The sequence below is a fragment of the Drosophila mojavensis genome, unplaced genomic scaffold (assembly GCF_018153725.1).
Source record: "Drosophila mojavensis isolate 15081-1352.22 unplaced genomic scaffold, ASM1815372v1 contig_80, whole genome shotgun sequence".
NCBI lineage: Eukaryota > Metazoa > Arthropoda > Insecta > Diptera > Drosophilidae > Drosophila > Drosophila mojavensis.
Genome location: NW_025318906.1, coordinates 75085 through 86078, shown reverse-complemented (window position 1 = coordinate 86078; position 10994 = coordinate 75085). Strand labels below are relative to the sequence as shown.

Genomic DNA, 10994 nt, shown 5'->3' with positions numbered 1-10994 from the left:
AGCCATCGAGGCTGAATGCTGCCCATGGCGCAATCTGAAAATAATAAGAGACTCACACTGAGGTCCGGACATGGTGCAGCCGGCTTACATTACTGTCATCGGCATCATCATTAGTTTTTGCATTATTATTACAAAAAGTTGCATACTCCTTAAATGTTGGTACTGTATCCTAATCAGGAACAAGATATTAACTTTAAAAAGTGCCACTAACTGTATTTACATATTATGTATCCCCATAAACAAAGCTACCAATTTGACTGTAGTTTCATTTTGAAATATTTCTTCTTTCAGCAGAATTAACTATATAAATTATCAAAGTTTTTACATTAGTTTTATGTTCGGAGATAGAATTAAGAATTGATGATCCGTATTTATATAATAACTATGTCTAAAAAATATTTTTTCAAATATTTAAAAATAATTGAATTATTTTATTGGCATTTGTATGCTTTAAGTTACATGTATCACAGCACATAATCCTCAAGTGCTCAATATTGAATTTATGTAACTGCATCTTGTCAGCGTACAAAGACTTCTTGCATTTCAACTTCCACCGGCCCCTTTTTCTGTTGGCCAGTTCGGAATCGCTCCTCGATCTCCAAAAGTGTACGTCTTCGAGTCTCAGGCAGAATCCAATAAATGAATGTCATAGACAAAAATGACATAGCGCCAAAAAAGATAAATGCGTTGTTCAGGCCAATGCTTGATTTTAAGTCCGGATACATTTTGATGCACAAAAATGCAAAGAACATACCCACTGCCACAGTTAGACCTGAAGCTGGACCACGCACTTTTTGAGGAAAAAGCTCCGAAATCATGAAGAAAGGCAGAGTATAGAGACCCAATGTACTAAGTACAATGAAGCTTACGATCGCTATGACTGGTAGGTAAGGCACGCTTTGGAGAACTTCAAGCCAACCGTGACCAGCCAGAAGAAACATGGAGACAGTCATACCAAACGTTGATATAATTCCAGCACGTCTCCGGCCCCATTTTTCTAGCACATAACCCATGGGACAAGTTGTCACCAGCCTCGCCATTCCAATGAGAACAGCGCACATGAATGGATCCATTGAGACACCTGCGTCACTGGAGATTTGCACGGCGTACACAATGACCACAAAAATCCCTGAAAGCTGTTGAAATGCAAACAAACCCATCAAAATCAACAGCGGTTTGTGCACTTCAGGCAATTTTAGACAAGTTAAGAACGATGGTTTCCTCTCGCCGTCACGAAGTTGCAGTGACTTTTGTAAAATATTGAACTCCTCTAGAACTTCAGGATGCTTGATACGTGCTATAATAAAAATGAAATGCTAATTATATTGGATCTTCAGATAATTATATCACTCACGTAACTTGTCCAGTCCACGAAAATAATTAAGTGACTTCATAGCCTCCTCCACACGCTTCTTAGATAACAACCAACTAGGCGACTCTGGCAATGGTAGCACACAGAGCAACGCGGTTATTTGATAGCAACAGCAAATAAGCGCAATTAGTCGAAAATTATCCCGTATAAAGTAACCAATGCTATAGAGAATTGTTATGCCCAATGCCACTGAAATGGAGGTGCCAAGTATAAGGCAGCCTCGTAACTTGGGTAAACTAATCTCAGCTGCATAAACACCAGAAGGCGCACTAGCCAATCCCATGACTATTCCTGAAAGGCAAAAGTGATTATTATGATTTTTAAGTAGGCTTTGGGAGGGAGTTACCAATTATGAAACGAGATACAAATAACTGCCAGTAAAATGCTTCAGTACTCGTCGAACTCGGTGTGGCAAGCAGTGACCAGGCTGTGATGGCCAACAAATTTAACACATAGAGAGTACGCTTACGTCCAATTTTATCGAGTAGTAAACCCGACAATAGACCACCCAATGGAGAAGACAATGTGTTAATAGACGCAAACCAAGAAGCTTGCGTGCTATTTAAATACACAGGTTCCAATTCGCTGGTCAACTGGCGTAGTGAAACTGTAGGAATAGCCAGAGCTAAACCAGTTGATATAACACCCATATTGGCCAGTATAACCATAAATGCCTGTCGCCGGACTGCACGCGATTGTTCACCCAGTGGTATTATCTTTGGTGATCGATTTAATCCATTTACGATCTGTGGGTACTTGCCATCGGTCCTCTCAGAATGGCTACTGAACAACTGTTCTTCCTGACCCTCGATCTTACATTCCATTTTCGATGTTTCTGAAAAAGGAAAATGTGATCATATTAGAATATATATGATTTTACCATACTTGTATATTATATGTATTTTATTATTAACAATATAATAACATATCCATTGGCAGATGCTACTAATATGTATCAAATTTTTTTAACGCAGAAGTAGCATATACCATATAGCTGGTTCAATTACAGTGATATGGATGAGCAATAAAGACAGAACATTCCAACTGATAAGACTGAGTCACATCTTCATTGTCTTAAACTGTTTTGTATTTTATTTAAAGATGGTGATTTCATATAAATATGTTAGTTTGAAGAAAATTAACTTTCGTTTAAAGAGCGATCTGAACCTGAGCCTCATAGTGGTAGTGTATCTGTTGGTCGAGAACTTAAATCGTTAGTTTATATTGGTTCGTTGCTAACGATTGAAAATCGTTCAAGGTGAACTAAATCGATTAAGCCTTTACTGATAACGAATAAAACAAAAATTAGTATGGGGAGCGTCCGACTACAACATACTATTATATATACCCCTATATATATATATATACACATATATATATATATTTGTTTATTTACCATTAATTGATAGCTTCATACAGAAGACTTGATTGCTTCAAATGCTGGCTACGCATAGAACAAAACAATTTTTGAGTCAAACGACTCAATGGTCATTAATAAGGCATAAACTTGTGTATTGTATTTTCATGTGATGCCAATTTAATCAAACTGTTGTCTCAATAATTAATTCATTTACACGAGACAGAAGTTCTAAGATCTGAAGAAAACCTCGCATTCAAATATTTGTTCCACGGTGGCTACCAAATATATTTAAAAACAGGTTATCTCTTAGTTCAACTAAAGACTTAGAAAACCGGCTTAAAAAACAGCACGATTACACTGTCGGCACGACAAAAAAAAAAGAGCTCAAAATATATTTTTAGCTTAACTTAAACTTAAAAACACGCTTGCCTATTTAGCTTGCCGTATAGAAAATAGCTCAGACGTGAAGTAACTTAGCCTAAAGCGAAAGAAAGGCAACTTGGCGATCCGACAACATCGAGACGCTCCAAACGACTGAAATGCGCTTGCGATGAAAAATGTCTCCCAAACTGAAGGCGTAAGATCATTCAAATGTAGAATGTGTGGACCCAAGATACCCTGTAGAAAGACTAATTATTAATATGTACTATATAAATATTTATATATATATATATATATATATATATATATATATATATATATATATATATATATATATATATATATATAATTAGTCTATTCTACAGGGTATCTTATATATACATATACATATATATAATTCTATCGGAGGTTGGACCTCTCTTCCTATCAAGTGCTTGTTTCTCTCTATCACTATTATTCAGTTTCCTCTCAGGTACGCCCACTTTGATAAGACTGTGGATACGTCACCAACTATAGATTTTGTATGTCATGATCGTTTTAATTGCCCATAAAACATTTTTATCAGAACCAATAGCTCAATCAATACGCAAATTGAATGCTAATCTTCAGCTTTACTCTGCTTGCGAGCGACATTTGTAATTAGTTTGCTAGTCGCGACTTATCAATTGAATGAAACCTGCGACCTTCACAAGCAATTCGAGTTAGACGCTCATTAATAAAAAATAGACTCGTAAAGCGACATGTACTTCGCTGTAATGATTGTTATCTTTATAAAATTATATAAAATCTGTAATCTGAAAAGTATATATATATATATATTTTAAACTTATCGTTCATCAAGAAAGATTGTCAAAAGTAAATTTCAATATTTATGAACGAGAGCGGACTTATCTGTTATCTATTTAAGACACAAAAATGCTAATTTGCATTTGCTTTAAAGTAAACGTTTATTAACTAAGAATAAAAGCAAGGCCTGGAACTGTCAATCAGCTTGTGTTAATATTTAGATTAGATAAAAATGATTAAATATAGTGTTGGTCATTACTGTCGCTGACTGAGTTGATTGAAAAGCCGTTGGTAGGTCGAGTGACGAAGCTGTCAGCTTCTGTAGGTTGCCATCAGTGGACACAGCGTTGCAAAGCAATCGAATACAAAAATTTATTAGTATTGGAGGGAGCACCCTACGCTGAAAATTTCCTTTTTATTTATATGAGTTGATTTTCACCGAAGTCTGTGGAGAGCCGGGAACGCGTACACAACATAGGCGCCGCTAACGCGCGTGTATCAGAATCCATATATAACACATCTACATAAAACCCTAACCAGCTTATCAACTGCTATCGACAAATATATGTGGAATTTTAAATCAAAGCAACTTAGATCGACGCAATGTGTAATAAATAGTAATCCCTCTATGCATTAATTTGCGGAGTAGTGTTCCAATAGCCTGGCTTCTGTGTGAAAAATAATAGTTTGTTTATGTGCTGCTATGTGTATTTGTGAGCGTGCGCTGTACAATACATACATACGTGTAGATGTATACAGCTTCGGTTCTCTGTTTGTGTCAGACTGCATTGTACTTAGCTAGTAGCTCGTAGAAAGTGCTAAAAATCGATGCAAAATTAGTTATAAAATAAAATAAAGTAGCATAACAATTTGAATTTATTATTTACATTTTAATACATCATGCACATTGCAATATGCAATACAAAAAAAATAATATCTATCAATATATTAAGACCTTCATCACCAAAATTATGTACCCCATAATATCAGGAACATAAACCTACCTAAATTGTAAAGCATTCGACCAATTATTGTTGTTAGTCAATTTATAGCAAAGGGGTAAATTAAAAAGCCGTTAGAAGAGTGAGTGTCGCAACAGCGAGTCCGTGTCTGTTAGCGATGCGTACCCAACAGAGTTGCTAACGATACTATCGAATAGAGACAAACGCGACGACATCAAACAACACTAGAGAGCATAAAAACATTGTGGAAAATTTCCCATGCTGTCGAGAGTTTTCCTCCAAAGTGTGTAGAGAACCGGGAACGCGTGAACAACATAAGGGCAGCCAACGCGCGCGTGTAAAACAACACACACACATACATAAACAGCAAGTAACCAAACACATGGGAACCTTATCAATTGGTAGTGAAAGTAAACATCAAAACAAAAGAGACACCTTATTGAACGCCGGAGAGAGGTGCTGCAATCGGCCAGTGCACTTAATTGATAGCAAAAGCCCTATGCTAATTTGATAAGTGTGTCATTGTGGTACATATAGCTCATGCGAGCTGGGCAGAAAATAATTTTTTTACTCATCAGACAATAATAATGTAAATTGAAGCAAGAAGAAAAAGGAATTCCTCCATATTTCGGCTCATTTCCTCTCGTGAGCGTGCGCTGCTGTGTATAGCTACCTATGTGTGTGCGTGTGTGTCCCGCTTTTAACTCTGTATTTGTGTCAGCCAGCGTCCTGAATGCAGACACTTTAAGGCAATGCTAAAGCCGTAGCAACTACATAAGAAAAATTTAAATTTATTTGTTATCGACAATTTCAGAGTTTCAATTCAATTGGAAAACATGAGATTTCACGAGTCTTTTAACTAAACAACTTACATAAGCAAAACATAATAATTGCATACGACCGATTAAAGGCTTAATACAAACGCGCGCTAGTCTTCGTCACGCATGTAATATACGCCACAGAAACACACACCAGCACAACGCTCTGACGCGCTCTATGAAAATTCTCCCCTCGAACTTATCATTAGTGTGCAGTGAAAACTCCAATAGACAATTCAGTTTGAGTTAACAGTGCAGCACCCATTCTATACTAGCAGCAAAATAAGCAGTTCTAAAAGAATTATAATAAAACCCAAACCACAAGAGAAAGGATTCTCACAGGCAAGCATCAAAATGGCAACAGACTTTTTGTTTCCGAAAATAGCGGATTGCTCCTATGTATCCTGTTACTGGTTAGTAGAGTTCTTATTTAACGGCATTAGCTTAACAACGATAATGAAAATCGGAAATACACAACATATTATAAATTAAACATTTTAGCAACTGAATGTTGATTTTCCAATATATGAAGAAAATATTTGTATTTTTTTTAATGTTTATGCTTAATTTAGTTTATTGTTTAGATTATGAAACTTACATATCTGAGAATTCGCATGCTGTTTGAGCACTTATTATTTATTACTCGTTTCGTGCTTTATACTCGTTGATATTCCTTGCTTCGCATTTTAATTCACTCATTACTCAGCTCCACCTCCCACGAAGCTCCTTTTGGCAGGGGGTTCTTCCTGTCGCGCCGCCACGCAGCACTGAAATTAGGTCAAACGGTCATGTCTGCTAACAAGACCAGTGTGTGAGGGTTGCGTGGGCTGTGGTATTGACTTGGCCGCACTGAGGGATTTTATTATCGCATGCTAAAAGCGTGTTTAAACCATAAAACGACTAAAAGCAACAGCACAAATTTCTACATTCGAAACTGTGTATAAGCACACAATTAAAAACTTAGTACATTCATATATACAAATGTACATATTAGTATATATCAATAGAAATATATAAAGCCGAAACTACATCGAAAAATATGATACACTTATGCTTAAATGTATAAACTATACAACAAGCTAAGAAATGTTACGGCAGCAGTGAATTTAGTAAATAATTTAATGGCGAGGCTATATTTCATATATTTATTTAGCCTAAAACATATAAACTAACGGTGCATTATCAATTTTGTACTTCTGATGTGGACGATTGCGATAAAAACAATAAATATTTGTGGTCTCATTCGCTTACCTTCTCTCTATTTCTCTGTCATGCGCTCTGCTTCTCTCTCTCTCTCTCTCTCTCTCAATCGCTCATTTGTTCTCTTTTCAAGTCTTCAGCTCTCTAACGTTCTCTTTCTGTCTCTCTCTTTTTTTTTTTTTTTTTTTTTTTTTTCTTCCATTATTTTTCCTTGAAGCTTTCTCTCTGCAACTATATTAGCTACGAGCCATCTGTTGGCAACATCTAAACTTGTGAAGCTTTTACAATGTGCTTTCGTAAGATTTGTATATTATTTACCTACTCACTAGATCCTCTACACCCTCTCATATTAAATATCTATACACTTGTATGCAAAGTCAAAAATGATGGTGTTTTATGTCTAGTTAAGTTTTTCGTTAGACAGATAAGAAAGTTTTAAATAAATCTGGATGGCCGGTGCAGACGAAGAGATAATTTATAATTGAAAATGTTTTATTTAACTTTAGTGAGGAAAACGTTTGGAAATTATGTGAACAGGTGCAGCGCACGCGCCCTGAGGAGTTAAGCAAGTGCTATGCTGTTTTCGTCTCAAATGAGGGGAGAACTGTACCACTATGGCGACAAAAAGCTGGACGTGGTGATGATCAAGTTGTGATATGGGTAAGATGCACCGCAAAATACAGCGTAAAAATAATACGAAATGTATCCTTTGCGAACAGGACTATCATGTATTCTTTATGCATAATCCCTTGCCCAACCGCTGTTTGGTATATGACTTGGATACTACACTCCCGTTTCCAACATATTTTCATAAGTACGTTACTGAAACTTTTCGGTCAGATCTCGCACTACGACCTGAGCATCACAGGTAGGTATTCCATAATACAAAAGCATGATAAAAGTCTAAGTTTCTTATATTTCCAGATTTTTCAGAGTCATACCTGCTGATACATATCTAATTGAATTCTCATCGGATCGTCGGCACATGCGCCGGCCAGATGGTAGCTGGATTAAGCCGCCACCATCATATCCACCCATCCTATCGAATAGTAAAAACTAATCTACATACAGCTACAAGCTACAGCTAATGATATATTGTGTTTTTCAGCTAACATGCATTGTTTGGGCGACTTTATTTGCATGAGCGCTGGCAAAGGACCCGGCGCCGTCTACAGCCTCTCCGAGTTTGTGCAATACTTTTATAAGTCACCGCACGTTGTGGCACAACACAACAAATAAATTATCAATTATCACACAAATACATTTACTGATATCAGCTTAAACCAAAATCGAAATTAATTTAAAAAGTTTGTGCTCTTGCAAAACTTGCCGACAACACAACAGATGTGCATTATACTAAAAGACAATTGAATAACAATTGCATACATATAAATACTTATATACATGTATAATGCATATAATATAATATAATGTATTTTTATATTCAGATTAATATTTAATAAGAGCAAACTCTGTAAGTAATAAATTATGCATCTTCCAAATCCTTGACATTCAAAAATTTTACATTTTTTATTTCCTTCTATGCATTCAAAAACCTGAGATTATATTTGAAAGTTCTTTTGCCATTTTTACCAACAAAATTGAATTTAATTCCACGAATTGCGAGCAGTACATGCCGTTTTCATTAATGGCATTTTACATATTTTAATACATTTGCATCTCACGCTCTTAACATATTAAAAAAGAACATGCTGGAAGCTTTACTGTATAGATAATGTTGACCTTGTTTAGCTCTTTTTGTTAACTTACTCTAAAAATGTACATCCAATTTTTGACAGAAATAAGTCTAGGCCAAGCATTGTAGCCATCATTTACGGCAGCTAAATGAGCATTATACAAAACCTTGGTGTATGATTTTTTTTTTTTTTTTTTTTTTTTTTTTTACTCTATTGTAATTACGTATCGCATACTTATTTAATACTTGTGACACGCAAAGACTGATTCATTATACGCTCTACAGTAATAGTAAACAAAATACCAGGCAGAGCCATCCCAATTTTCAACCAGAATACTCTTAGCGAAAAATTCACACCATTTAATCGGAAAATTAACAACTAATGATTTTGTGTTTTTATTGCTTCACAATTAAAATTTCCGAATTCTCACTTTACCACTTATAACTTTAAACTCTTTTACATTCAATAAGTTGATAAATTTGTATTATTATTAAAAGAAAAGAAAAATGTTTACTCAATTTTGTAAGACTTAAAAAAAAAATATTACAATTTATATATAATGTTAATGTATATTACTTACATTAAATGCTGTGCAAAGTCTCAAAGTTAAACCTACACTCTTAAATTAAAAAAAAAAATGTAAACTTTAAAAAGTTTAAAATATACTTGAATCTGGCAAAACTTTACTTATATGTGCTATGTATTTGACACTAACAAAAACAACACTTGCCACTGTAACTCATCTTAAGCTCTTCTTTTCTCATTTAAGTAAGATTCAATCTTGTAAGACTTTTTAATTTACAAAAACCACAAAAGCAAAACAAGTAAGGTTTGCTTTGGCTTATTTATATAAATAAATAAATATATACATGGATATTATCACTTAATGTTTTTATGTACTAAACAGCATATATGTAAAGTTTTCTCTTCCACCTTTGTAATTTAAATATATATAAAATATAATATTGAGCAGCTAATATGTTACCTCCGCGGAAAAATACTACAAAATTTACTCATAGTATAAGCAGACAATGTAGACGCAATAATTTAATGTTTGCGTCTTATTACTCTTTTTTATAAAAATGCATATAAAATAAGATATCCATAAAGAGGCTGATGAATGTTTATAAAGTCAAGTAGCCGCAGCTTTTTGATCATATCAGAATGACATGTATTTATTGTTCACATTTTTAAAATATCTTTTTAGTTAAATTTTTCATATTCAGCTAAAATAATCTTAAATAGCTCGAAATACACAATATGAAATTAAAACATACACTGTATATACGTATGTAGTTATAAACAAAGAAAAAAAAGAATCATTAAAAGCGTCTTACATGCGTGAACATCATATGTGTAGGTCAAATGAAATATATAGTTAGATAAATTTGAATTATGTGACAGCGATACCAAATTATTTCAGCAATTTACAATTTACTTACAGCATACAAAATCTCGTAAACCTTTTTTACTCTGCTCACCATAAGAAAAAAATATCAACAATTATAATAGATAATCTACTCATTCATCAGGTTATACAGCTACATATGAATGAAATGAAATTAATTGCGCTATATTCTATTTACAATTTTTCTAATACAATGTTTTCTAGATTGGTAAATATTGATCCCTTTTTCTATTAATAAATGCGCGCTGAATCTGAAAATATTGCAAGCTATATACGTACATACATATTTTCATATATACAAATTGATATAGAAAATGCGCCAGATATTTAAATCTCCACACATTACAAAATTATAAAGGCAATACACATATGTCTATGGTATTACGTTTTTAAAACGATAAACAAGGATCTTAATATTCTAATAAAGTTGAAAAAAAAAGTTTTTGAATATATTGGCTTTAGCCTGTGTTAATCGACTTATATGTCTTACTCTATAAAATATATGTATATCAAACAAATTATCAATTGTACTACTATTGTATTATTATTCTAAACTACTTTTTCTGCTCTGTAGTATTTGTATAATTTATACTATGAGTCAATGAAATAAAGCTGTACTTTCGAATCTTCAAATTGTGACGCGCAAAAACGAATATTAATATAAATCAACCTTAAAATCATACATACCAATGCATTTTACTTATATTATTAGACTACGAATTGAAATTAAAGCAATGCCCCTGTCGTTTTGAATTACATGCTTATGTATGTAAATACATATGTGAACGATTTAGGGTTCGAATGATTTTACCTGATTAAACCCTCTTGTACCTACATTTATTCTTTTCTTCTTTAACTCCGGCACGAAATTATTCCCATCGACATATGTGTTTTCTGATAGTAGTGAGTGGTGTTGTCTAACAATTGTAAAATTTTCAATAACAATGCTAGACTTGCAATATTTTCAAGAGAGTTTCATCAGAATCCGATCATAGCTTCGAATAAAGCAC

The 10994-nt window shown here is 33.9% G+C and overlaps 2 protein-coding genes across 8 annotated transcripts; one reads left to right on the top strand and one right to left on the bottom strand.

Annotated features, from left to right (window-relative positions):
- Window positions 1-410: 410 nt before the first annotated feature.
- LOC6578243 (facilitated trehalose transporter Tret1) lies at window positions 411-3281 on the bottom strand. 2 transcript variants are annotated; one of them, XM_015163012.3, is made up of 4 exons: window positions 3162-3281; window positions 1719-2207; window positions 1355-1663; window positions 411-1297 (listed from the first exon to the last, which is right to left on the bottom strand). In XM_015163012.3, the coding sequence occupies exons 2-4, from the start codon at window positions 2194-2196 to the stop codon at window positions 519-521; spliced, it is 1566 nt and encodes a 521-aa protein (XP_015018498.1). In that variant the 5' UTR covers window positions 2197-2207; window positions 3162-3281; the 3' UTR covers window positions 411-518. The 2 variants fall into 2 exon arrangements, with proteins under 2 accessions (XP_015018498.1, XP_002004154.2); XM_002004118.4 differs by lacking the exon at window positions 3162-3281 and adding an exon at window positions 2769-3072.
- Window positions 3282-4327: 1046 nt separating this feature from the next.
- LOC6581195 (protein N-terminal glutamine amidohydrolase) lies at window positions 4328-10666 on the top strand. 6 transcript variants are annotated; one of them, XM_002004117.4, is made up of 6 exons: window positions 4329-4506; window positions 5889-6092; window positions 7386-7539; window positions 7599-7747; window positions 7804-7928; window positions 7988-10666. In XM_002004117.4, exons 2-6 carry the CDS (start codon window positions 6034-6036, stop codon window positions 8116-8118), a joined length of 618 nt encoding a protein of 205 aa, XP_002004153.1. In that variant the 5' UTR covers window positions 4329-4506; window positions 5889-6033; the 3' UTR covers window positions 8119-10666. The 6 variants fall into 6 exon arrangements, with proteins under 6 accessions (XP_043866640.1, XP_002004153.1, XP_015018497.1 ...); XM_015163011.3 differs by having other exon boundaries at window positions 5676-6092; XM_044010704.1 differs by having other exon boundaries at window positions 4329-4516; window positions 5676-6092.
- The last annotated feature ends 328 nt before the right edge of the window (window positions 10667-10994 follow it).